This window comes from Prionailurus bengalensis, chromosome A2, assembly GCF_016509475.1.
Source record: "Prionailurus bengalensis isolate Pbe53 chromosome A2, Fcat_Pben_1.1_paternal_pri, whole genome shotgun sequence".
NCBI lineage: Eukaryota > Metazoa > Chordata > Mammalia > Carnivora > Felidae > Prionailurus > Prionailurus bengalensis.
The window spans coordinates 8,201,869-8,228,563 of NC_057348.1; the positions used below are offsets into that span (position 1 = coordinate 8,201,869).

The window sequence follows — 26,695 nt, forward strand, 5'->3', positions numbered from 1 at the left end:
TCTTTGTGTCCCCCACCCCCACCCCAGGGCCATTCTCCACCTTTTCCTGGCCTGCTCTGGAGGCTGATCTCTACACACCGGGTCAACTTAGCTGCCTTTCCCTCTCACATCCAGTTGGGGTTGGCTCTGGCAGGAGATCTGAGGGCCAGAGAGGAAGGTGTAGGTGTATATATTCTGGCTCCCACCCTGTTGGTCTGCATGCTTCTACCCAAGCCCACGACTCCAGCCCTCTCCAAGTTCCACAACTACCTTCCTCCCTAGCAACTTCAGGCCTGAGCTGGTAACAGCTTCCTGACCCTGGGGAGTCAGCATCCCTTGCTGATTTCCCTTCACTCTGCCCATGACTCCTCAGTCGTACCTCTCATGGCTGCTATCTGTGACTAATACAGGTAAGTGTGTCTGTTTTTCTGAATTCAGAATTCTAGGTTATAGATTCCTGCACCACGTTAAATGCTCCCAGGATGGAGTCCTTAACATCCATCCAAGGACTTTAACATATATTATTCCCTTCACCTAGAGTGTCCTTCCCTTGTCTCCTTCTCAGGCTTTTGCAGTCAGATAACACCTCCACCCAGAAGCCCTCCCTGAACCTGCTGAAGCCAGGTTAGGAGCGCCCCCTTGGTGATTGCCTCCATTATAGCACTTCCTCAACTGGACTCTCATTGTCTGCTTGTCTGACTCTCTAACCAAACTCTTGAGCATCCTGAGGGCAGGAGATTTTTTTTATTCCTCATGGTGTCCCTGGAACTTAGCAAAGTTCTGAGCCCTTGATGAAACACGCTAAACAACCGGTAGAATAGATAAGACAGGAATCTCTCTTAACTCTGTTTCCTACACACCCAGGATAGAGCAATAAAAATAGACTAAATGAATATTTTTTGGCTTTCAGGTCAGACAATCAAGAAATAATTGTGGTTCAGGGGTACCTGGGTGGCTCAGTCAGTTAAGTGTCCAACTTTGGCTTAGGTCATGATCTCACAGTTCATGAGTTCAAGCCCCACATAGGGCTCTGCGCTGACAGCTCAGAGCCTGGAAGCTGCTTCATATTCTGTGTCTCCCTCGCTCTCTGCCCCTCCCCCACTCACACTCTGTCTCTCTGTCTCTCTGTCTGTCTCTCTCTCCAAAATAAACATTCAAAGAAAGAAACAAAGAAAGAAAAAAAGGAGGAGAAAGAAAGAAAAAAAGAAAGGAGAAAGAAAGAAGAAAGAAAGAGAAAGAAGGAGAGAAAGAAAAGAAAGAAGAAAGAAAGAAAGAGAGAGAGAGAGAAAGAAAGAAAGAGAAAGAAAGAAAAAGAGAAAGTGAGTTGTGGTTTACTGTGTGCCAAGCACTGGGGTAAGCATTGTGAAACTACAAGAGGCACCACAGACCCATCCCTGCACCATGGAAGGAAGAGAGGAAGGAAGAGAGCTGGATGAATTCAATAAATTCAAGCATGTTTTGTAAACCACCATAACCTAATTTAATGGATATTTACAGAATATTATACCAAAACGCTGCAGAATGTACTTTCACTTCAAGTGCGTATAGAATGTGGATTGAGATATGCTGGGTCATTACACAAAGAATCAATAAATATCAAGGGACTGAAATTATATGGAGTGTGTCCTCTGACCACAAAGGAATTAAATTAAAAATCACTAACAGTAAGCTATCTCAAATGTTTGAAAGTTGACACATTTCTAAATAATGTGTGGGCCATAGAAAAAATTCACAAGTGAAATAAGAAAATATTTCTACTTAAGCACAACATGTCAGAGTGTTTGGGATGCAGTTAAAGCAGTACACAGAAGGAAATATATAGCTTCAAATGCTTATACACGAAGATAAAGTTTTAAAATCAATGTTCTAAACTTCCATCTTAAGAACCTGTGAAGAGCCAATGAAACACAAGGTAAATAGAAGAAAGAAAAATAAAAAGACAAAAAGCAATGAAATCAAAAACAGAAAATAGAGAAAAACAACGAAGCCCAAAGCTAATACTTTGAAAAGATTAATAAAACTGATTAACCCCTAGCAAGACTAATCAAGAAAAAAAGAGAAACAACACATTACCATTGGAAGAAGGAACATCACTACAGACCCTACAGACATTAAAAGTGTAATAAGGGAATACAAACAGTCTTATGCGGATAAGTTCTACAACTTAGATGAAATAGACAAATTCCTTGAAAATATAACATGCAAAGTTTAATAAAAGAACATCACAATGCACTGTAGTATAATTTAGCAAGGAAATTTTTCTAAGTCCAGAGAGATCTGGAAAGATTTCTCAGAAGCGATATTTAAGCTGAGACCTGAAACAGAAGTGGAATTTTACCGGGTTTCCCACCTCCCCCCAGACAATTAATTAATTTTTTTAAGTTTATTTATTCTTGAGAGAGAGAGAGAGAGAGAGAGAGAGAGAGAGAGAGAGAGACTGTGAGAGGGGGAAGGGCAGAGAGAGAGGGAGATACAGAATCCAAAGCAGGCTCCAGGCTCTGAGTTGTCAGCACAGAGCCTGAAGCGGGACCCGAACCCACGAACCACGAGATCATGATCTGAGCCAAAGTCAGACACTTAACCGACTGAGCCACCCAGGTGCCCCAGAATTTTACCAAGTTAATAGAATTGTGTCCCAGGAAGGAGAGACAGCATGTACATAGGTCCTGACATTGGAATGAGTTTTGTGTATCCAAATAGAAAAGTCCACAGTAATGACCCTTTTTGTTGTTTAGTGAACATATGCTTACATCCTTCCCTGGGGTAAACCTCCAGGTAGACCCTCTTGACCTGAACAGAAATGTTTAGAGAGACCAAGGCAAACTTGTTGGTAAGACAGACATTTGGAAGTTTCTGGGCTGTAAACAGGAGGCAATTTATTCTGTAAACTGTAACATTTCCTCATTTTGGAGCCAGAGTTCCCTCTCACCTGGCTGGTGACGAGCCTGTGGCCTCAAACTGGGAGCACTCACATCTCTAGGCATTGCACTTCATACCATGAGTTCCTTGGATCTAATACCTGCTACTCTTAGCCCCATTCTCCAGAGCAGTGAACTGAGGCCTCAAAGAAGGACCACATCTTGCCTGAGGTCACAGAGGCCAAACACTAACCACTGTGCTTTACCAACTTCCCCCAAATATACATTTCAACTTTGGAACTGGTTGGGCTGAGGTTTGTGTTTTGGGCATAGGTTTCCCAAATAGCCCATGGTCCTTGCCCTTCCTCTTCAGGAGGAGAAAACACACACACGTGCACACATGTACACACACACACACACACACACACACACACACACCTGACCATCTTAGCCATTTGTCCCTCCTCCCATCTCTACAGAACAGTGGCCACCAAGGTGCAGAGCAGTGCCAGGATCTGATGTGCATCCGTGGAAGGGGCGGGGAGAGGAGAGAGTCCCTTTCAGTAGCCAACTATGTGTGTGCAACTTCCTGCCAGTGAGGAAACATTCGTTCAAATCAGCCCTGGTTCTCCTTTCCCTGCTCTGGCCTCACAGGAGGAGTTGGCAGTGAGCTGTGGGCTGCACTGGCCTCAGCCAGACTTCCTGGCCAAGCTCAGGAGGAGAGATGCCCTGGACTGTCCTGCTCTTTGCAGCCGGTGAGCCTGATGTCCCCTGCGCCACCCCCGCCCCGCTCCCGCCACCCTTGCCCACCTGACTCTGCTCTGGGGGCAGGAAGCAGCACAGGGCTGCCTTCTCCAGGTGCCGGAGGAGGCTGAGCCCTGACAGATCTGCCCCAGGGCTTTGGAAACGCCCCAGGAGCATGGCTTTCTCTTAACGGGCTCCTCATCAACCCCCCTCCCCCATCAAGGATATCAGAAATCCCACCCCACCGAGGACAGCAGTGCCCACGCCCCATGACTCAGCCCCACTTGGTTTCTACAGGCTGCTACCTCCATGGCTGGGGCACCAAGAGGATCCGCTGGGGGGTGGGGGAGTAGCTGGGCAAAGGTCCGGAGACTGGACAATGTAGATCTCACTTGAGCTAGACCCTCTGCTCAGGAGCCTGGGGGCAGCTGGGGAGACACTTGTCCCTCCTACAGGAAACTGTACCCCGAAAACCCCGATTCCTCACCACAGCCTGGGAAACAGGAGAAACCCTCTGCCTTCCGTTCCTCCTGTTCTTTCCCCGGTTCATCCCCTCCAGCCACCCTGGCTTCTCAGAGAACCCCACACCCTTTCCATTGTCCCAGCATGTGCCTGTGTTCCTCCCTCAGCCTGGAATGCTCTCCCCCAGCTCTTCCTGTGTCACCTCTTCAAGGAAGCCCTCCATGGCTGCTCCAACCAAGGCAGCCTTCCCATTATCCTGTCTGGGGTGCTCACAGTGCTTCTTGCATCTTTGAGAACATCAGCCCCCCCCGAGGCAGGCATGTCCAGCTGTCTGTCGTTCGCTTTCGCCGCTCTGTCCCCGGCCCCTGAAACAGGGCCTGGCATACAGTGAGTGCTGTCGATCGAAGCGGCAAGGGTATAATTGCATTGCTATGCGGGAACCACTGCTGTCATAATAAAATGACTCAGCAACAGTGACCGTCCCCCCCAACCAGGTGCTAGCACCCAAGCCCCTGAACACAGCAGCGGAGTGGGATGACCAGCCTCGGGTAGTAAATACAAACCAAGGCCCAGAGGGGGTCAGCCACTTGCCCAAGGCCACGGAGCCAGATGGGCCTCTGCTCTCAGCGCTCACCCTGCGTCCCTTTTTTCTGCATTCCAGGCTCCTTGGCCATCCCAGCACCATCCATCCTGCTGGTGCCCCCACACCCCAGCAGCCAAGAGGACCCCATCCACATCGCCTGTGTAGCCCCCGGGGGCTTCCCAGGGGCAAATTTCACGCTGTACCGCGGCAGGCAGGTGGTACAGCTCCTGCAGGCCCCCGCGGACCAGCTGAGCGTCACCTTCAACTTGACCGGAGGAGGCAGGGAGGCTCCGGGGGGCACATTTCACTGCCAGTACGAGGTTCTAGGTGAACAGCCGCAGCTGTCCGACCTCAGTGACACTGTGAGTGTCTCCTTCCCAGGTAAGGCCCTCCAGCGGGCCCCTCACTGCCTGGGGCTCCATTCTCTCACCGCTGAGCCTTTGCTTATGCTGTTCCCTCTGCCTCGTGGGACAAGCCAGGCCTCCGGCTTGCCAGCGCTCACCCACCTTTCCTTGGTCAGTCCTCAGTCATCCCACGCGATGCGTCCTGCCATTCTCCCCATGTTGCAGATGGGGAAACTGAGGCATCAGAGATGGGGGGGCTCACCCAAGTCACACGGCTAGCGGGCAGCGGAGCTGGGGTTCCGTTGGCTCCGATATCTAGGCGTTAACACCTCCACACTCTGCTTCACCCTCCCCTCCTGGCCACGTAACATTTTTGAGCACCTTCAGAGCACCAGGCGCTGGCGAAACAAAGTCCCTACCCTCTCACAGCTGACATCCCGAGGGGATGCAGACAGACGATAACCAAGGAGTCCAATATATAGTCAGTGTGCCAGCAGGAGACAAAGTGGCAGGGATGAAATACAGCCTGGTAAGAGGTGTCATTTTATTTTACTTTATTTTATTTTTACTTGAGAGAGAGAGTGTGTGTGTATGCATGAGTAGGGGAGGGGCAGAGAGGGGGGGAGAGAGAGAGAGAGAGAGAGAGAGAGAGAGAGAATGAGAGAATCCCAGGCAGGCTCCACGTTCAGCACAGAGCTTGATGCAGGGCTCGAACCCACGACCCTGGGATCATGATCTGAGTGGAAATCAAGAGATGGTCACTCAACCAAAGGAGCCACCCAGGTGCCCCAAGGGTGTCATTTTAAATACAGACAGCGGCCAAGGAAAGCCTCTCTGAGGACCTGAATGAGGGGTCAGCCATGTGGGTAGCTGAGGCAAAAGGGTCCCAGCCAGTGGGAGCAGACTGTGCAAAGGCCCTGAGGCCGGAACACGCCTGGTGTGATTGAGGAACACAGAGGCCCTCGGTAGGGCTGAAGCATGGCGGGCGAAGAGGAAAGTTGGGGGACAAGAGAACAGGGAGGTGGCGAGGAGGATCGTGGTACACCTTTGGCTGCATTAAGGACTTTGGCTTTTCGTCTCAGTGAGACAGAAGCCCTGGGAAGGCTGATATTTTTCTGGGGTCTTTTCAGGACAGGGGGCTGGGTGTGGGCTCCGGATCAAGGAAGGAGCAGGAGGGAGGGAGGAGCCTCCAGGTAAAGCCTCTGCATCACCATCAATCAGAACATTGCAGCTGCAAAGAGAACTTTGTTGCTAGCAGAGGCCCCCACTTAAAGAGAACTTTGTTGCCTCCAGAAGGCCTAGTCACTGAGGTGACAGAACAGTCTGGGCCTTTGAGCTCCACTATCAAAGGCCCCCTTCTCTCACCTTGAGCCTGTGGTCTCAGAGTGGGGAGGTGACAACATCCCTCCTGCCCCAAATGAATGAATGAACAAGGACTAACAGTGTGAGAATACCAAGCATGTGTCTCTCCTTCCCCTTCCTGGCTTAGCTCCTGATCTCCATGGGGATCAGGTCATCTCCTCCTGTCTCCCCTGAGAGATCTCCTCTCTCCAGGGAGGGGCAGCCAACTCCCTTTCAGAGAAGTAAACTCTGAAGCTGGGCCTTCATGCTTTTGTGGCTGATTTCTGCATGGACCCCAGGGTCCACCATGGGGCTGGGGGTGGATGTCATCTGACCCCCTGGTACCCGGCTGAAGCCAGCAGGACCCTCAGGCTGCAAGTCACTGGAAACTTGACTCAAACCGGTTTCAGAAACAAAAGAGAATGTGCTGGTTTGGCGAGCTGAAGTCAGTATGCAGTTTTGGCTTCAGGCATGGCTGGATCCAGGTGCTCATAAAGAAGTCAGGAATCAAGTGCCACCTCTCCGTTCAGCTTTCTCCTATATCTTATTCTCAGGCAGGACCTCTCCTTCATGGTGTCAAAATGTGCCTAGAGGATCCAGATGTATATCCTACCAGCTTTGTAATTCTGGCCAAAAGAGTAACCCTCTCTTCCCAGTAGCCTAGCCAAAGTCTCAGAATTAGCTCTCATTAGCTCAGCTTTGGCCACATGCCCATCCCCGAACTAATCACCATGGCTGGGGGTGGGGGAATATGCTAATTCACCAGCACGGAGGTTTGCTAGATCCCCAGTCCAGCTACACCAGCATCAAATGGTTGGGCAGGATGGTGGGGGGAAGGCTGGATCCCCACATGTAATCTGGAGAAATGACAGGTGTCCCACCTTCACCCTCGCGACCCCGTAACCTGCCCCCTCTCTCTTTTTCTCGTGTTCCTCTAGTGCCCACTTGGATACTGGCACTCTCCTTGAGTCTGGCTGGAGCTCTCCTTCTCCTTGCTGGGCTGGTGACCATTGCCGTGGTGGTCAGGAGAGGTAAGAGCAGGCAGAGAAAGCATGGCCCACCAGCTGCCAGCGTGCAACCCCTGAACATGTAAATGTTCCCGTTTCTTAGAAGTATGGAGGCACACGGCCGGGGAGGTCTCACTCCAAAACTTAGCCATGAAGAATCCTCCAGAATGCAATGCAATGTTGGGGGGGGGGCAGGGGAAATTGACACACACAATGCACACACACACACACACACACATATTAAAGTTTACTTATTTATTTTGAGAGAGAGAAAGAGTGGGAGTGGGTGGCAAGGAGGGGCAGAGAAAAGGGGAGAGAGAGAATCCCCAGCAGGCTCCATGCTGTCAGCGCAGAGCCCGATGCGAGGCCCAATCTCGCAAATGGTGAGATCACGACCTGAGCTGAAATCAAGAGCTGGTCTCTTAACGGACCGAGCCACCCAGGGGTCCCGATAGATATATTTCAATTATAAAATACATATAACATAAAGTTTAACATCTTAACCCTTTATAAGTGTGCAACGGCAGCAACATCAAGGACACTCACTCTGTTATGAGACCATCACCAAGGTCCAACTCCGGAACGTCGTCATCTGCCCAAACTGAAACTCTGTCGTTCCCTTTAAACACTAACTCTCCTTTCCTCCTCCCTTAGCTCCTGTCAAGCCCTGAGATTGACATTTAACACAACAACAACAACAACAACAATTTTACACACTTGTTTGAAGTTTTTACCTGCACACATTACTTATGTCGGGGGCGGGGTGTTGCTGTAACTCTCCTGTTGAGGGGCACGTTGACAGAGGAGAAGGCAAGTTTGGGTCACAAACGTATGAGGGGGCCTTGGGATTCTTCTGTGTGTGTGTGTGTGTGTGTGTGTTTGCAAGCAGGATGCAACCATGACCAAAATCTAATAAATGCTTGTGTGTTTTTTTGTCCCCAGTGAAAGTAAAAAAAATGCAGAAGAAAAGGTGAGGCCATCATCTCTGGAGACCTTCAGAGGGTGGTTTGGGGGAAATGCATACCAAAGGGTTGAGCGGGGGGGGTATAGTGCAGAAATTCCTGTTGGGTGTTAAGGACTCTGAGGCATGGCTGGGTTCTGGGGACAGGATTTCCCTGGCTGGGTAGGCTCCCCATTCCACACAGCGCCCTCTGGTGGGAGGGCCGCTTAATAGGAACGGGCGCCATTTACAAAGTACGTGGGGTATGCAGGGCCCTCGCTAGGACCCTCAGCAGCTAGAGCCCGCAATAGCTCCCAGCTGCAGAGGAAGCTGGCTTTTTTTTTAAGTTTATTTATTAATTTTGAGAGAGCGCGCACACGAGCACATGTGAGCTGGGGAGGGGCAGAAGGAGAGGGAGAGAGAGAATCCCAAGCAGGCTCCGCACTGTCAGTGCACAGCCCGACATAGGGCCCGAACTCATGAACCATGAGATCATGACCTGAGCTGAGGTGGTTGCTCAACGGACTGAGCCAGCCAGGTGCCCCTAAATAGCCCCATTTTATAGACAAGGAGACTGAGGCTCAGTACTGGGTCACACAGGGAGCAAGTGGCCGAGACTTCCTCACATCCCTTAACCAGTGCTGGGGGAGGGGAGTAGCAACCCCCTGGGGCTCTGCTGTGCCCAACTTGCAGCCTGTAGTCAGTGGCCCTGGTTCCTGGGCTTTTGTGATGTCCCAACTGGCCCCAGCCTCAGTTTCTCCTCTCTGCGAGAGGGGTGCCCCCCCCCCCCGCCCCGGCTGCCTAGTGGCATAGAGCTAGCAGCAGCCCCAGGGATCGAATCCCGACTTCACCTGGCGGTGGGGCTCCTACAAGAGAATTTCCATCTGAGGGGACTTAGGGAGGATGCAAAGGAAGGTGTGGAGCGAAGGCCAAGTGTGGAGCCAGGGGCTTCCGGGAACAAGCCTCACTCCCTCCCAAATCCCTTTGCAGAGAGCGAGAATCCTGCTGGGCCCAGATTAACTTCGCCACCACAGGTCTGTACCTTCTTACTCCGATCTCCTGCTGGGCCAGGGTCACCCCTTCAAAGCTCTATCAGACCTCATCACTTGCTCCTGAACCTCTTCGGCGGCCGCTCACTTCCCTTAGGGTCAAGAACACACCCTCCCCTGCCCGCCCCCTCCCCACCCCCCCCACGTTCCAACTCTCACCTTCTCTCTTTGCCTCGTCCTCATTCTGTGATTGTCCTGACCTCTGCCTACAACATACTTCCTCCCTCCGGTCTTAAAGGCCACCTTCTCCGGGAAGCCCTCCCTGACTCCTAGACAGCGTCTGGGCTGTCTACTTACATTGCCTCCAGCACCCTATGATTCTTCTTACCCCTCAGGAGAAACACAGGTAATCACTGCCTGCTGTGTATGTAATACTCGCCTCCACCTCTGGACGCTCAGTTCCACGGGGGACGGACGGCGTCTGTCCACCGGGGCATGCTGGGCGCTTTGACCATGCCTGGCACTGCCCTTAAATGGAGCCCCCCTTGTGACCCAGAACGTGTCATTTCGAAGGCTTCCACCAGGGGGCGAGAGGCAGCCAGTTTGTGCTCTGCGAGGCTCAGGAAGGGCTCCCTCGCGGAGAAATTCCATCCGCTACTTCTTTTACTCTCCAGCACATTTATTGAGCCCCTACTAGGTGCTAACCTAGTAGCACCATTGAGGGGGAGGCGTCCCTCAATGACCAAGACAGGCGATCTTTGCCCACAAGCCCATACTCCAGTGGGAAAACAGTCGATGGCATGTGGGACCCTGTCTGGGGTGAGGAGGGTGGTCCCGGGCGCGGGGAAATGAGTTGTAAGCAGAGACCGGCAGGTTCAGAGTAGCTGGGTGAAGGGCAGGCGATTGGAGGAGCCCCCGGGGCGGCGGAGGAGCTGAGAGGTGCTCTGTAAAGTGGGAGTCTAGAGGAGAAACCCACTTATCAGAGGGCAGCGAGGGGCCCCTGGGGGAGGGCTCCAAGCGGAAAAAGGACACCGTTCAGTTTGCGGCTGGGAATGGTTCACCCTGCGGAATGGGCTGGAAGGGACCAAAGCATGCTGGGAGGCGGATCCCAAGCCCTTCATCTCGGTGGACTTGAGGCCTGTGTTCTTAGGGGGAGGGCCCCCGGAGGGCGGTGAGCAGGGATTTTAAACTGGCCCTGGTTTTCCTTTCTCTTTCTATTTTAGATATGACCTTTGACAATTCCCTGTTTGCCATCTCTACGGTAAGTCATTTCATTTCTTGGTTCTGGTTTTCTGCTGACCGTCCTAACCTTAGGAAGGCCTCCGCCAGGCTGGGTCGACTAGATGTCTCGGAGCTTCAGGGGTCCTGGGAAAAGCCTAGAATCACTGAGCAGGGTTTTGTTTGTGAGCCAAGAGTTGGCTCTGATAAATCCCAGGGGATTGCAGGCAGCCACGTCCAGGCCTTGTGGGACAAAGGGCAGGATTCCCCCCGGGCTGGAGCACTGGGACAAGAACGGCACAAGGCTTCCAATTCTTCAGCGCTTCCTAATTTCTATGGGCGGAGATAGACGATGCCACGCGGGGTAAGAGTGAGAGGGAAGCTCACTTCTCACTTAGATAGGAGCCCCAGGAAGCCTCAGAGACTGGCGACAAGCAGGGGGTAGCTATGGAAGATTGCTTCAGGCTCCGGACACGTTGTTGGCACGGTCCAGGATAACTGGAGTGGAGCCAAGTGAGGAGTCGAGGGGCGCCCCGCGGAGAACTTTGACTTTTTGCCCCAAAGTGAGGTGGGAGCCATGGAGGGTTCAGAGCAGAGGGAGGTGACCGAGACAGGTGCTCACAGGCGCCTTCTGGCGGCTGCAGGGAGGACAGACTTGGGGGGTGTGGACGCGCCGGAACGCGGAGGGGTGCGGGGGATGCATGTGGGGGGCGGGGACCAGAGAGAGGCGACTGTGCTGGTCCAGACAAGCTAAGTGGTAGGTGGCTTGGTCCCGCGTGCTGGCAGCAGAGGTGGGAGAAGCGCACAGATTCAGGGGACAGGAATTCAGGGGGCAGGAAACACGGTGCTGACTTCGGGTGGGATGGTGGGCGCAGGGAGCAGGAGGAGGGAGGCGTGGGGAGTCCTGAGGTGCAGTAGGTTTGGAGGGACAAGAGACAGGCTAGCCCACCGGGCGATGCCCAAGGGCAGGTGGAGACGAGACTCTGGAGTTTCGGAGAGAGGAGCGTGGACATTTCAACTGCCCCCCCCCCCCCCCCCCCCCCCCAGTCACAGGCGGCAGTCCCTGGTGTTCGAATGTGACAAGGAAAGGGAAGGGCCAGTTCAGCCCGGTCTCAGCCCCCGGAGCAGCTCCTGTGCTGTTAAGAAACACCCGGCAGCCAGGGAAGTTCTAAAACTTTCTGGGAGAAGCCACGCGGCTCAAGGCACCATCCTGGTGATTTTTCCTTTTTCCTTTTATAAAAAAAAAAAAAAAAAAAAAAAAAAAAAAAGACATTTACAGGGCGCCTGGGTGGCTCAGCCAGTTAAGCGTCCGACTTGCAGCTCAGGTCATGATCTCACGGGTCACGGGTTCGAGCCCGGCGTCGGGCTCTGTGCTGAACAGCTTGGAGCCCTGGAGCCCGCTTCAGATTCTGTGCCTCCCTCTCTCTGTGCCCCTCCCCTGCTTGTGCTCTGTCTCTCTTTCTCAAAAATAATAAACAAGTTAAATTAAAAAAGACATTTACAATGAAACAAGTGGAAACAGATGAAGACAAGGAGAAAAGTTTAAAAAGTATCTTAGTCCTGGGGCGCCTGGCTGGCTCAGTGGAGTGGGCCAAGCGTCTGATTTCATGATGTCAACTGCTCACGAGTTCCAGCCGCGCTTGGGGCTCTCTGCTGTCCTTCCAGGACCGGCTTCAGATCCTCCCTCTCCCTCGTTCTGCCCCTCCCCCCTCTCAAAACTAACTAAACACTAAAAACATAAAAATGTTTCAAAAATAAATAATTAGTATCTTAGACTGGCTGGCTCAGTAGTGCATGTGACTCTTGATTTCAGGGCTGTGAATTCAAGCCCCACATGGGGTGTGCAGCCTACTTAAAAAAAAATAAAAAGAAAAGAAAAAGTATTTTAGTTCTTGTGACTCTATAGGTTTTTTTTTTTTTTAATTAAAATTGGGGGGGGGGCGGTGACTGGGTGGCTCAATCAGTTAAGTGTCTGATTCGATTGCAGCTCAGGTCATGATCTCACGGTTCGTGAGTTTGAGCCCCGAGTTGGGCTCCAGGATGGTGGTGTGGAGCCTGTTTGGGATTCTCTCTCTTGCAAAACAAATAATCTTAAAAAATGGGGGGCTTGGCTCAGTCGGTTAGTGTTCCACCTTCGGCTCAGGTCATGATCTCACAGCTTGTGAGTTCGAGCCCCTTGTCGGGCTCTGTGTTGACAGCTCGGAGCCTCGAGCCTGTTTCAGATTCTGTGTCTCCCTCTCTCGCTGCCCCTCCCTCACTCGTGCTCTGTCTCTCTCTGTCTCTCAAAAATAAATAAATGTAAAAAAAAAAAAAACCACATTAGAAAAAAATTGGGGCGTGCACCTGCCTGGCTCAGTCAGCACAGCATGTGATTCTTAATCTCACGGTCGTGAGTTCAAGCCCCACATTGGGCATGGAGCCTACTTTAAAAATACATATATTTTTTTTATTTTTTAATTTTTTATTTATTTTGGGACAGAGAGAGACAGAGCATGAACAGGGGAGGGGCAGAGAGAGAGGGAGACACAGAATCGGAAACAGGCTCCAGGCTCTGAGCCATCATCAGCCCAGAGCCCGACGCGGGGCTCGAACTCCCGGACCGCGAGATCGTGACCTGGCTGAAGTCGGACGCTTAACCGACTGCGCCACCCAGGCGCCCCTAAAAATACATATTTTTAAATCATGAAATACATCCATATGTCAAAATTATATATATAGTAAAGTATCCTTCTGTCACTAACCCCTGCCCACACACTGGTCTCCTCCACACATACAGGTAACCACCATTAGTAGCTTCTCCGTGTACATGTAAGGAAAGGTGAAAATAGGCCATCTACATCCTCACCCTTTCTCTTTCTTTTCTTTTCTTTTTTTTTAAGTTTATTTATTTTGGGACAGAGAGAGAGTATGAGCAGGGGAGGGGCAGAGAGAGAGAGAGAGAGAGAGAGGGAGACACAGAATCCGAAGCAGGCTCCAGGCTCTGAGCCATCAGCACAGAGCCCGATGCGGGACTCGAACCCATGAACTGTGAGATCACGCCCTGAGCCGAAGTCGGACACCTAACCGCCTGAGCCACCCAGGTGCCCCGATTTTAACCATTTTTAAATGTTTATTTATTTTGAGAGAGAGGGAGAGAAAGGGGGAGGGGCAGAGGGAGAGGGAGACAGAAGATCCGGAGCAGGCTCTGAGCTGACAGCAGAGAGCCCGATGCAGGGCTTGAACCCGTGAACTGTGAGATCATGACCTGAACTGAGGTTGGAAGCTTGACAGACTGAGCAACTCAGGCACCCTGTACCATCTTAACCATTTTTTAAGTGTCCAGTTCAGTGGCATTAAGTACATTCATCGTGTGCAGCCCTCCCCACTGTCCATCTCTAGGACTTTGTCTTGCAAAAGTGAAATGCCTCCCCCCCCCCCCACTGTACACTAATTTGTCATTCTTAACAAATCCCAGCCCCCAGCAGCCACCATTCTGCTTTCTGTCTCTGTGGGTTTCCGTATTCTGGACACTTTATGTAGAAATGATGCCATATAGTGTTCATCCTGTTGTGTCTGGCTTATTTCATTGAGCACAATATGCCTTCAAGTTTCATTCATGTTGTAACATGTGTCAGAATTGTATTCTTGTTAAAGGCTGAGTAATATTCCATTGCATGTATGTAGCACATTTTGTTTCTTTGTTCGTCTGTTGAGGGACACTTGGGTTGTTTCCACCTTTTGGCTACTGTGAATTGTGCTGCTATGAACATGGGTGTGCAAATGTTTGAGTCCCTGATTTCAATTCTAGTTTCTTCCCGAAGCATGAGAAGCTGTGCTGTTGGCCCCAATAAAAATAAAGCAGCTAACAGTTCTCTGGCTAGCTTGTATTGGGTTACCATACTGAAGGGTTAATGTTCACTTTATAATACCCTATGAAGTGGAGTTCACGTTTTTTCCCTAAATGTTGATTTTTGAGAGAGAGAGAGAGAGAGAGAGAGAGAGAAGGTGGGGGAGGGGCAGAGAGAGGGGGAGACAGAGGATCCAAAGCAGGCTCTGCACTGACAGCAGAGAGCCCAAGGCAGGGCTGGAACTCACAAACCATGCGATTATGATCTGAGCCAAATTCGAACGCTTAACTGACTAAGCCACCCAGGTGTCCCAGGAGTTGACATTTAAAAAAAAAAAAGTTTATTTATTTATTTATTGACAGAGAGAGAGAGAGAGAGAGAGCGAGCACAAGAGCACAAGCCGGGGAGGGACATAGAGAGAGAGGGAGATACAGAATCAGAAGTAGGCTCCAGGCTCTGAGCTGTCAGTGCAGACAGACGTGGGGCTCAAACCCACAAACCACAAGATCATGACTTGAGCCGAAGTCAGACGCTCAACTGACTGAGCCACCCAGGCGCCCCTGACTTTTTTTTTTTTTAATAGACAAGAACATTGAAGCTAATTATGGGCCTTAATGGGGTCATCCAGCTAGGCAGGTGCAGGACTGGGATGGAACCCCAGCCAGCTCTCACCTACCAAGCTTTGGTTTTAGTAAGTTCATCTATTCTTTTTTTTTTTTTTTGTATGTTTATTTATTTATTTAGAGAGAGACAGAGACAGCATGAGTAGGGGAGAGGCAGCGAGAGAGGGAGAGAATCCCAAACAGGTTCTGCACTGCCAGCACAGAGCCCAATGCGGGGCTCAAACCCATGAACCGTGAGATCATGACCTGAGCCGAAGCCAAGAGTCAGCCCCAGTTCATCTCTTCTTGGCTGGCATTTGGGGCAGGAGCCTCCAAGGCGGAGGAAAGGATAGACTTCTGAGGAAGGTTTTGTGGGAGCCCAGGCAGGAGGGGAGGAGATGATGGTAACAGTTTTGTTCACTTAACAGTTGGTACTTGCCACGTGTCAGGCACTCTGTCTCTTTAATCCCTTTATGTTTTGTAGCAACTCTAGGAGGGGTGTATGAGCGTTCTTCCCATTGCGTAGAAGGAAATAGTGAGGCACAGAGGGTTCAGGTTACTCCACTGACGTCAGACTTCTAGGCCAGGGCGGAGCTGGGGTTTGAACCCAGGCTGTCAGATTCCCTACCCAGCATACAGGAAGTCAGGAGGACAGAAGGCAGGATCTGGGTCCTAAAGCTGTGGGTGTGTGCGAGGGTGGGGGGTTGTGAAATGGGACCCGAGGATCTGGGGGAGTCTCAGTCTCAGAATGGAGGCAGACCCGAGATCCAGAAACCCCAAATCACACTCTTCTCTGTTTTTCCTCCATGGACAAAGAAAATGAATCCAGAAGATCCAGCCACGCTGGATGCTTGCTCGGGCTCCGTCGAGACACCTGGCAACTCCGGGCCCCGGAAAAGGCCCACTTCCACATCTTCCTCGCCCGAGCCCCCCGAATTCAGCACTTTCCGGGCCTGCCAGTGAGGCTGAGGATCGGGGGCCCCTCTGTGTCTGTGCACTCTCCATTCAGCCCCCTGTCTTGAGGGCCTGAGGTTGCTCTAGCTACTTTGGGGTTTCTGGCTGCTGCTTTCTCAGGGAATTGAATAGAGGAGACCAAGAGAATCCTTGGCCTTGGGACCTTCCTCGACAGAGGAGCAGGAGTGGCAGAGGGGTCGCCCACATTGTCCTGGAAGCTGGACAGAAAGTGGGAGCACTCTTTGGATTCTACCCAGGGAGGAGATGTTAGGATCCCTGTGGCTCTCAGCTGGGCCATAAGAGGTCTGAATTCTCTGCACACCCTTCCAGTTTCCTCCTCCTCCTGCGGCGTCTGACTCGACCAGCCCAACTGGGTTTTTGGAGCATAGGGTACCTGGGGGTATGTTCTGTATGTCTGTCCTACTGGCATGCCTAAGTTATTAATTATAACACGTGTTGAGCTGTTCCGAAAGTCTCTGTGGAGTGTAATCCTTCAAGCCCAGGATCTCTGGGTCTAATCACTGGATGCCTAGCGGGAGGGGAGCAGTACCCAAATGCATCAGGCTGTCAAGGTATATGGTGAGGCCCCTGGGGGTACAGGAAGGGGCCAGTGTCATGCGGGGTCTTTGCTAAAGTCCTTGCGTTGGTGAGTACAGGGAGTGGACTGATGGGGGCATTGATGAGGAGGTCCAGAGAACTGTGGGAGCTGCAGAAGGTGGGAAGCCACCACAAGCCTTTTGGGACCCTCCGGAAGAGAATGGAGCCCTGGAGCAAGGGGGTCTGAAGATAGATGTGTGTGTGTGTGCGTTTGTGTTGTGCGTGTCCCTGCGAAAAGGGGCACTTGATCCTGCTTTGCTGGATTCGTTGGCTAGTCAGCGCTGGGGGGAAGGGAGGGGCTTAAGGGAGGGACCCAGAAGGAGGGATTCAAGAATTTTTTGTGGGGGAAGAGATGGCCGAGGATGGAGGAGGAGGGTGCTAGGGGAAGCGGGCGGAGACGATGGGGAAGAGACAGGAGCAGTTGACTGCTGGGAGAAGGGACCTTTCCGCAGATGCAGGATGAGGGCGGAAGCTGAGTCCCACCTCAAACTGATTTTCCCTTCTGGAAAGCGGGGTAGGGGGGTGGGGCCACAGGCTGGGGGCGTGTCCAGGAGCCTGGCCCCGCCCCTGCTCCGGCCCTCCTTGTGAGGGGAGAGCCTCACAAAGCCACATCCGGGGGGGGGGGGGGGAAACAGGGCCGGTATAGGGGAGGGGCCTCGTCGTACCGGCACCCCGCCCCCCGCGTGCCTCCTCACAAAGCCGGGCAGGGCCAGGGGGCGGAGCTCGGCCGCAGAGGCGTGTCGTAGCGGAAGGGCGTCAGACCCTCCTCCACCGTTCGCCGCTGGGGAGCCGCCTCACAAAGCGCGGCCGTTTGCGCGGGGCGGGGCCAAGGGCGTGTCCACACGGCCGAACACCGCCCCCCCCGGGGCGCGCCGCTGTCCCCGCCCCGCCCCGAGTCTCCGCTCCGGCCCCGCCCTACAAAGCTTGGCCTTTCGAGCCGCGTCGGGCCGGGGGCGTGGCCAAGTCCTAGGGGCACGTCCGCGAGGCCGAGCACCGCCCCCCGGCTCAGGCTCCGCCCCCGCCGTTCCTTGTCCGCGGAGCCACCTCACAAAGCCGCGACCTTACGCGCGGGGCGGGGCGGCCCCGCCCCCCGGCGCCCTCTTCCTCCCCCACCCCGTGTCCCAGGCGGCCCAGCAGGGGGCGCTGCGCCACGGGGCCGGGCCACGGCGGCAGTGGCGACGAGGCGGAGCGTGGCCGGCAGGCGGCGCTGCCCGGCTCGGCCTCGGCCTCGGCCTGCGCGGCGGCGGCGGCGGCGGCGGCGGCGGCAGCGGCGGCGGCCTGGGCCCGGGCGCGGCGGCGGCGGCGGCGGCGGCGGCGGGGCCTGGAGCCGGATCTAAGATGGCAGCGGCGGCGGCGGCGGCGGGGCCGGGCGCGGGCGGCGCGGGGCCGGCGGTCCCGAGCGGCGCGGGGCCCTGCGCGGCCGTGTCCGTGTTCCCCGGCGCCCGCCTCCTCACCATCGGCGACGCGAACGGCGAGATCCAGCGGCACGCGGAGCAGCAGGCGCTGCGCCTCGAGGTGCGCGCCGGCCCGGACGCGGCGGGCATCGCCCTCTACAGCCGTGAGTGCGGGGCCCCGGGGCTGGGCCGCGCGCCGGGGCTGCCCACGAGGCCGGCCGGGCGGGGGACCGGGGCGGGAGGGACGCGGCGAGGGGCCCGGGGCCCCGGGGGTGAGGGGCCCTGAACCGTGGGGGCCTGGTGTGAGGTCCGTGGCGCCGGGCCGAGGGAGATGGGAGTGGGGGCCCCCGAGTCAGGCGAGAGGAGGAACGATGTCAAGGGGCAGAGAGAAAAGAGGGCGTGCGTGGTGGCCAGAGGTGAGGTGCCCGGAGTACGGTGGGAAGCGGGAAATGGGGGAGTGAGGGCCCTGAGATTGGGAGGGGGTGGGCAGGAAGCGGGGGGCCGAGCGGGGAAGGTGAATTCGTAGCATGCTGGGGGTGTGGGGGCTGGGTGGGAGGAAAGGGGGCCTGGGGTGTGGGAGAGGTGGGAGTCCCCGGGGGCGGGTGTGGCCGCCCTAGGGGAAGGAGGGAGGGGTGTGGGCAGCCTTTGGCCATCTCTCGGGACTCCCTGGACTGCTAAGGACAGTTGGAAAGCGGTGCCCGGCCTGGGGCGGCCTGGAGGACCCGGTTCCACCCATCGGGAGCCTTTTGGCGTTCTGGACCCCCGTGTGGGAAACTTCTAGACCTGGGGAGAGGGCCCATGCCGGGGTGGTGCGAGCCGCTGGATGTGCTCTTGGTGGAAACGTGGAAGGGTAGGGCCCCTTCTTGATGTCCGGCTCCGAAGTAAGAGGTAACACAGCCTCCTCCCTCGTCGCGGTCCTCGGGTCTTTCTTTTTGGGGATGTGAGAAGCTGGTAACATTTTCAGAAGCTAGTTTCAAAAACTGACATTTCAGTGGAAAAAAAAAAATCACAAATGTGTTTGCCAAGGCCCCTGAGTCTTTGTGGTTCATCCTTTTTCTTTCTGTTACTCTTTTTTATCTGTTCTCTTTGATTCCTGATTGCTTGTTCACATTTTGCTATTCTGTTTCATTCAGCTTTGTCTCAGGTTTTCTCGTGCTGATGCTCGGGGAGCCACTTAGGAGGCCTCTCCTGGCTTTTGGCCTGTGTGAATTTTTTGCCACTTTGGGAAGGGGGTGATCCAGAGGAAAGCGCATAGAGCGGGTGGTTCACACAGGGTTCTTCCTGCACCTCTGCCCGGAAAACCCAAACTTATGCCTACCTCCCAAGTGTCACACCTCTTTTTGCTGGGGCAGAGCTGGGTTTTCTGGGACCAGCTGAGAGGAGAGGGGAGAAAGGTATCCCCGGTGGGCATCAGAGCTCAGGACAGGTGGTTATGCTCTCCACCTTAAACTCAGCAGGATCCCCCAGATCATGAGCATGATCGTTCATTTGGCGGGTATTAATAAAGAATAAAGATGAGCAGAGGTACCTGGGTGGCTCCGTCGGTTAAGCGTCTGACTTCAGCTCAGGTCATGATCTCACGGTTCGTGGGTTCGAGCCCCGCACAGGGCTCGCTGCTATTGGCGGGGAGCCTGCTTCGCATCCTCTGTCTCCCCCTCTCTCTGCCCCTCCTCCTCTCATGCGCCTTGTCCCCCCCCCCAAAAAATAAAACATTTTTTAACAAATGGGAAAAAAAAAAAAAAAGAATAAAGATGAGCAGCATTTCTCAAACTAGGATCCTAAGGCTACTCTTCAAGCAGTTCCAGGCAAGTTGGGTTTTTCTTTTGTAAATAATGTCTTTTGATTTTTGAACAGCTTTTGATTTATAGAATTATTGGGAACATACTACAGAGGGTCCTCGTATACTCCACACGTGGTGTCTCCTAAGCTCAGCACCTTCCTCCAGGAGGGTTTTTACATTTTATGTTTTTGTTGTGTGGGTGATCTTGACGTTGTTACTAGTTGTAAAGATAACATCCTCTTTTAGGGGTAATTCCTAACGGAAGCATTGTAAAGAGGAGAAAGTCCACGTTTCTCAGATTGAGATCCTCAGTCGGGGACGATCCAGTCTCGCGGGGTCTGAGAGAACTTTTTCCTCATTATGTTTAAGTCACATTGATGTGGGGCTGAGAACATGGATTCTGGAGTCAGCCGAACCGGGTCGTGTTAATTCCTCAGGGCTGCCATGACCAACTTTCTTTTTTTCCCCTAAGTTTATTTATTTATTTTGAGAGAGAGAGAGAGAGCACATGCATAAGTGGGGGAGGGACAGAGAGAATCCCAAGCAGAGTCAGCGTGGAGCCCGATGCAGGGCTCTAGCCCACGAACCTCGAATCATGACCCGAGCCGAAGTCAGACGCTTAACTAACTGAGCCACCCCGGTGCCCCTGCCGTGACCAACTTGGTGGCTTAAAACAAAAGGAACGTGTTCTTGTACAGTTCACGGCCAGAGGCCCTGGAGGAGGATTTCTTCTTACCCCTAACAGCTTCCTCTGGGGCCAGGCCTTGCTTGGCTTGTGTCAATAGAACTCCAGGCTCTGCGTCTGTCTTCACATGGCCTCACCCCTGTGTCTCTGCGTCTTTTCCTATAAGGACACCTGTCATTGGATTTAAGGCTCACCCTGTACCCAGAATGATTTTACTTTAATTACATCTGCAAAGACCCTTTCTCCCAGATACGCCACATTCTCAGGTCAGGGAGTTAGGGCTTGGACATATCATTTTAGGGTCTACTACGAGGACTAGATTGGTGCCCTGCCGGTGTGGGTGAGTCTCTGTGCCTCGGTTTCCTTATCGGTAGGATGGGGGCAGTGGCGGGCCTTTGTGGCACATAGTGTGTTTGCTCCGTAAACTAGCACTTCTGTGGTGGTAGCACCTGCTCCCATCACAGGCTGGGGCCAGCGATGACCTCAGAGTTGGCTGGGTTACTGCTCTGGGTGAGGCAGCACTGGTTCCCAAGCAGGCGTGGAGAGCGGGGTCCACGTCCACGGGGAGGGATTGCCCTGGAGTGTGCCGGCCGGGTGCAGAGTACCAGGCTGAGGTGTGGGGGCTGCGCTCCGCCTCTGGATCTGAGAGCCGGCCCGGCCTGCCGGGTGGAGCCCAGCCGCCAGCGTCCTGGAGAAAGTCAGAGATGGTCCAGCCGCTGCATGCGCGGGGATGTGGCGGCTCCGGGGACCTGGGGCCCACTAGGACCTTTAGGCCTTTTCTTGGGTTGAACTTGCTTTCCTGGCCTCAGCGTTTTCCAATCTGGGCCCTTCTGGGACCTGATTGCTTTGGCCAGTTGAGAAGGTATCCGGAGCCCTGTTCTGCTCACCTGTCCTTCATGAGGCAGGTCCTGCCAGCTGTGTGTGATTCCAGACTCCCTCCCCCCCCCGCCCCCCCCAGCCGTCCCCGCTCCGGGATTCAAATCTGTGTGTGGGTACAGACAGGGAGGTCGGCCAAGACCCGAATCTCCCCGTGTGTCCCGTGGGAGGCGAGCCAGAGGTGTGCTTGGGTGCTGGCGGGGGTTCTGAACGTGGAGTCTCACTCGTGTGGGTCAGCAGCTGTGCGGCCTTAAGCCATTTCACCTCCTCTGAGCTTGTTGCCTCACCTCTAGCAGCACTTACCTGGACACAGCCTCAGTTTCCTCTTCTGCAATGGGAATAATACCACTTGGGGCCTGGAAATGGGGGTGAAGTGGACCACGGGGATGTGGAACTAAATGTTTCAGTAGATGTTATTTTAAAGTTTTTTAACGTTTATTTTTGAGAGAGAGCGAGCGAGCACGAGCACACAGGCAGGGGAGGGGCAGAGAGAGAGAGAGGGAGACACAGAATCTGAAGCAGGCTCCAAGCTCCAAGCTGTTGGCACAGAGCCCATTGTGGGGCTTGAACTCACGAACCGTGAGATCACGACCTGGGCTGAAGTCAAACGCTTAACCAACAGAGCCACCCAGGTGCCCCAATATTTCTGTAGATATTGTTGATGGTGTTGTTACTGGCACGGAGGCATGAAGATCTGGGTTTTCTAGGAGAGAGCCCTTTACGCTGCAGGGCTGTCCGGCTGTCTCGCACCGCCAGCAGGTGGGGGAGGGACCCTTGGGCCGCGACTTCTGCCCCAGGCAGTGGGGCTGGGAGATGGGTGTGGGTAGCAGACACACAGCCCTGTCCCTTGACGTCTGCGCCCTCCCCGGGGAGAAAGATGGCAGCCGCAGAAGGCCCTGCCCCAGTCGCCCTGCCGTGAACGACCACCCTCCCATGGCTTCTTGCCATCCGAAGTCACCCTGGCCCGTATCCATGGCATTGGCTACCAAATGGCAGCTACCAAAACCAGGCCGTCTTCCCTGGGCAGAGGTGCAGACTTCCCGGGCCTTGAGGAAGCTTTGGCACGGCCTCTGGAGTTCTTGGACGCAGGGAGCCCTCCCTTTGAAAGGAGGCAGCCTCTCGGGAAGCCCGTGGTGGGGCAGCCAAGGTGGGGAGCGGAACAGATTCTCGGTTCCTCGGGCCCACGGTGTCCTTTCTGGAGATGACTGTGTCACTTTTCTTTCTTGGTCAGCGCGAGTCACTTTGCCCGGTTCTGTGGACTCTCCCCGCCCTCTGGGTCTGACAGGGGCTAAACTTCAGTTTGGGGGGGGGCACGCCAGGGTGCGGAAACCCCAGAGAAAAACCCTTTGTAGAAGCAAGGTGAAGAACGGCCAGCTGCCGCAGAATCAGGAGCTCTTCTGATTTCCTCCGGTCACGGTTCTGGGAGCCCCCTGGCGGCTGGGGGAGGGGCAGAGGGTACAGAAGAGTTTGTCACGCGCCCAGGCTTTAGGGCATTCAAAGTCAAGCTGGGGCGACAACCCAGAAGGTTAGTAACACCGGAAGGGCATTCACATTGCGGTGGTGCCCATAAGTTGCTGCTGCCCGGTGTCATTTTTATTGAGCATTTACTGTGTACCAGGCTCTGCATAAAATGTTTGACCTTGAGAGCAACTGGGGAAAGGATAATAATACGCATTAGGGTCTGTGAGCCAGATAGGGCCTGTCGCCTTTTTTCAAACAGCTAAAGGGAGCCTTGTACATCTTTGAAAGTTTAATTAGAAAAACCCAACAGCTGAAGTAAGAATATTTAACTGATGCTCGTGTGTCTTGCAAAAACTAAAATACTTATTTGGAAGCCTGTGGACCCCGGGGATAAGTGAAGGGAGTGGGAGGGGGGAGGGGGTGCTGGGGGAACTCGGCCCCAGCCAGGGCTGCCAGATCTGCCACAGCTTTTAAGAGAAACCAAAAAGCCTTTCTTTGTGTGCGTCTGTTTATTGTGACCGTGAAGTATCCTGATTGCTCAGGCCAGATAGAGGACATTTTCTGGACCGTGTGGGCCAGGTAACCTGACAGGTGTGGCCCTGGCCGTGTCTTACCACTTAGAATAGTCCTGGGAGGTCAGGGACACCGTTCCCATCTTATTGGTGGAAAAACAGAGGTGAGAGGTGACATGGCTGGAGGGCAGGAGAGCTGGCTTTCAAATTCACCTCTGTTGCACCTGCTGTTTTCCGGCAGAGTGGTTCAGTGAGAAAAGGGGGTCAGGATTCAGATGTGTTCAGGCATAACAGAGATCCAGGGTGGCAGCGGCTCAAACAACGTGGCATTTTACTTCTTGTGCTTCACGCTAAAGTCTGGAGGGTGGGCGGCCGGGGCTGGCGTGGAGGCTTTGCTTCAGGAAGGCCTTGGACCCAGGTCCTTCCAGCTGACCCCCCCTCCACCATCCCTGGGGTGAGGTCCTGCCGTCGTGGATCAACATGGCAGCTGGAGTCCAGCTGCTACCCCGGTTTCCAGACAGCGGGATAAAGGAAGGGACAAAGGTGGGCCAGGTGTCCGTTAAGGACCGTTTCCACAAGCTGGCTGTGACGCTTCTGTTTTCATTGTTGGCTGGAAGGCAGTTGCAGAGGCACCACTAGCTGCAAGGGAGGCTGGGAAATGTAGTCTTTGAGCCATCAGCTCAGCGAATTTCAGGGTGTCTCTTTCTGTAGAAGAAAGGAAGGACAGAACAGAGACTGGGAGACGGTCAGGCAGTCACCTTGGCCACAGTAGGTAGGATGTGGACGTAGCCAATGTTCGGAAGGATATTCCTGGCTTGTGGAGTCCTCAAGGTGGGGGGTGGGGGCAGCAGCCTGGTGTGGGGCAGAGGGGTCTCTGCAGGAGCTAAAGGGAGGGTAACAAGGTGAGGTCAGGCCCAAGTCACGTCTTACAAACAACAGGACCTTTTCCTGTGATCAGGAGCCGCCCATTTTCCACACAGGCCCACACGATAAGATGTTATTTCTGAAGCAGCGGGTTACAGTGTAGATGGGAGCAGGGAGTGAGGGGCCCGTGGAAGCTTCCAGACTAGAGAATGCAACAGGAATGTAACCGAATAGTTTCACCTTAACCTGCCCCAGGAGTGTGTCAGAGGTCCAGAAGTTGTGTTCTGGAACAAAAGGTGAACTCTGCCCAGGGCAAAGGCCATGACCCGTCGCCAGGGCGTTGTGACCGACCTGCCCGCAGGTTTGCTTCACCACGTGGTTAAAATAAAAGTAGACTCTGGGTATCGCATTAATTGTGCGATTGTGCATCACAGTCTGACTTTTTACTTCTGAAAACCTAGAAGGGCTGGCAGCCCTGGGCTTACAAGCCCCGTGGCCGAGCTGGGTAGCAATGCCCCCTCTGGAACTTGCCAGAAGTCCGCTCCTGGCTCGTCACCGCCCCGGCACAGAAGCTTCGTGGTCCTGCCACTTGCAGCGGGTCGTGTCTTAAAATAGGCATTTCTCTGAACCCGGGTTGCCATTGGGTGTGGGAAGACGTCCCTTCCCCTCAGCCGGCACCCTCTTTCGGCTCCTGGCCTCTCCCTCTGGGCACCTGAGTTTGAGCCCCACGGAGGTGGGGGGCTGTTACCTCCGGTCCTAAGCTGATCTGGCCTCAGGTCCTAGATCCCACCCCCCCTTGCTGCCCCCCTTCGCCTTCTCTACCCGCACCCGTGCAGGCCCAAAGCGCTGCATTGGCAGTTTGGAAACCCAGGAGTTCCGAAAGCCAGCTTGCCGCTCCGTTGACAGCAAAACCACCCTGGCCCGAACCCTTCACGTTGGCAAAATCCCACCTGAGTTGCCACGTGGGCCTTTTCTAATCTGCTCATCCGATTTACTCTGACTTTTCATGCCTTTCGGGGTGGTTGGGGCCCGTCACGATCGGAGGTCCCAGGTGCAGAATGGCCCGCGCCGTGAGTGGCACCTGGCAAGCGACCGCCGAGGCCACCCGCGGGGGCCTGGCCAAGGTGGGCGTGCGGGACCTTTGGACGGGAGCATGGCGAGAACTCACGGGTCATCTGAGGTGCCAAGCCTCGGACCGGGTCGGATTTAGCAGAGTGGGAGAGGCTTGGGGACCTTCGTGGCATGTGCTGTGTTCCTTTCCTGGGGAGCTCGCTCTGTGTTTGGGATCTGCTCCCCAACTGGGGAGGTGGTGAATTTGCCAGGACAAATGGGGAAAGATACACCCACCCCAGAGGAGGAGGAATGGAGGTTTCAGACCTGGGACAGACTTGCTGCTCCCGGTGGAGAGTGGAGGCTGGGAGGGGCTTCCTCAGGTGGCTCCGAGAGGGGTCTTTTCATCTGGAGTCCTCGATGGCCCTCGGAGGTCCTATGATGTCCTGAAATTGTATGCGGTTTTGCATAAGGGTAGAGGGACAAGAGTCACTAGCTGTGACCTTGAATGAGCCTCCTTGAGAAAAAGGAAAAAGGGTGACAGCGGCATGTCTCTTGAGGGAACGCATGTAAAGTTCCTTGTTGTGTGTGTACCCAGTAAACTGTGGCCATGGCATTGCCGTTGGTTTTCTGTGTGTCTTTCTGGGGAAAGGCTCCCCGCTTTCGATGCCCCCTGCGAGGGATCTGTGACACAGGAAAGGCTGACCATCGCCGGAGGACATCGGCAGATTGGGGAGTGAATGGATGTCTCTGGCTTCTGAGGAATGGGGGTGGCCAGTGGGAGAGAGGCAGGCGCCCTGCTCTCATCCGGCAGGAATAAGAGGTCAGCGATGTCTGTCGGAGTCACTGGATTTCTGGTCAGGAGGGGCAGCCCCCTTGAAGCTGGGGGCGGGGACCCGGCCAGATGGCAGGTGGTGGGGGCTGGATGGTGGAGTCTCCAGGAGAGGGGAGGGTGGGAGGGCTGACCTCACCCAGGCCCTCCGGGCCTACCAACAGTTCTTTGAAGATGGAGAGACCTGACTTTCCATCCTCCAACCACAAACGTACTGCGGGGGACTTGGTGTCTTTTTATTGCGGTGGTTACCTTTTGTCTGTCTACCTTTAAACAGCTAGCAAAACTTTTCTGAGCGTCTGCTCTGTGCCAGTTACTGTTTTAGGAGCTGGGGATACAGTGACGCCCAAGATAAGCACGCAGTCCCACATTTGCCGACCGGGGGGTTGTGTGACAGGCTCTGAGCCAGCCGTTGCCTAGACCTGTCGTGCTTAGTGGTCAGGGTCCTGCCGAAGGAAGTGAACAGAGCAGAGGTCTCAAAATGCTGGGGAGGGTGAGGGGGGAGGCGGGGTCATCAGGGCCCAGCCCGGCTCCTGCTCGGGACGCTAGAGCTCCTGGGACAAGAACAGGTGAGACGGAAGGAGGGCATGGTGGGACCTAGTCCTGGCTGCCCGCCTCGGCGGGCATGACCCCTCTGTGCCTCTGTTTCCTCGCCTGGAAAATGGGGATCCTGATGGCACCTACCTCGGAGGGTTGTTGGGAACTGGGAGCTAATACAAGTGTTTACAATCATGTCTGCTGCCCGGCAGGCGGGAGTTGAGTGAGCTGTGGGCCTGGTATGGCCAAGGGCAGCCAG

At 54.4% G+C, this 26,695-nt stretch overlaps 2 protein-coding genes across 5 annotated transcripts in view; both read left to right on the forward strand.

Moving 5' to 3' along the window:
* Positions 1-2,420: 2,420 nt before the first annotated feature.
* On the forward strand, positions 2,421-17,203 carry CA2H19orf38 (chromosome A2 C19orf38 homolog). Of its 4 annotated transcripts, none has more exons than XR_006298256.1 (8): positions 2,421-3,592; positions 4,705-5,007; positions 7,250-7,342; positions 8,261-8,288; positions 9,249-9,292; positions 10,471-10,508; positions 15,711-16,114; positions 17,192-17,203. XR_006298256.1 is itself a non-coding variant. In XM_043586548.1 (7 exons), the coding sequence occupies exons 1-7, from the start codon at positions 3,562-3,564 to the stop codon at positions 15,855-15,857; spliced, it is 684 nt and encodes a 227-aa protein (XP_043442483.1). In that variant the 5' UTR covers positions 2,421-3,561; the 3' UTR covers positions 15,858-16,316. The 4 variants fall into 4 exon arrangements, 1 of the variants encoding a protein (XP_043442483.1); XR_006298257.1 differs by lacking the exon at positions 17,192-17,203 and adding an exon at positions 10,693-11,033 and having other exon boundaries at positions 15,711-15,822; XR_006298258.1 differs by lacking the exon at positions 17,192-17,203 and adding an exon at positions 11,513-11,678 and having other exon boundaries at positions 15,711-15,822.
* A 580-nt stretch (positions 17,204-17,783) lies between these two features.
* Positions 17,784-26,695, forward strand: part of CARM1 (coactivator associated arginine methyltransferase 1) — a 39,349-nt gene continuing 30,437 nt past the window's right edge. Inside the window, 1 exon segment of the mRNA XM_043586550.1 lies at positions 17,784-18,003. Coding sequence (XP_043442485.1) covers positions 17,784-18,003 — 220 coding nt within the window.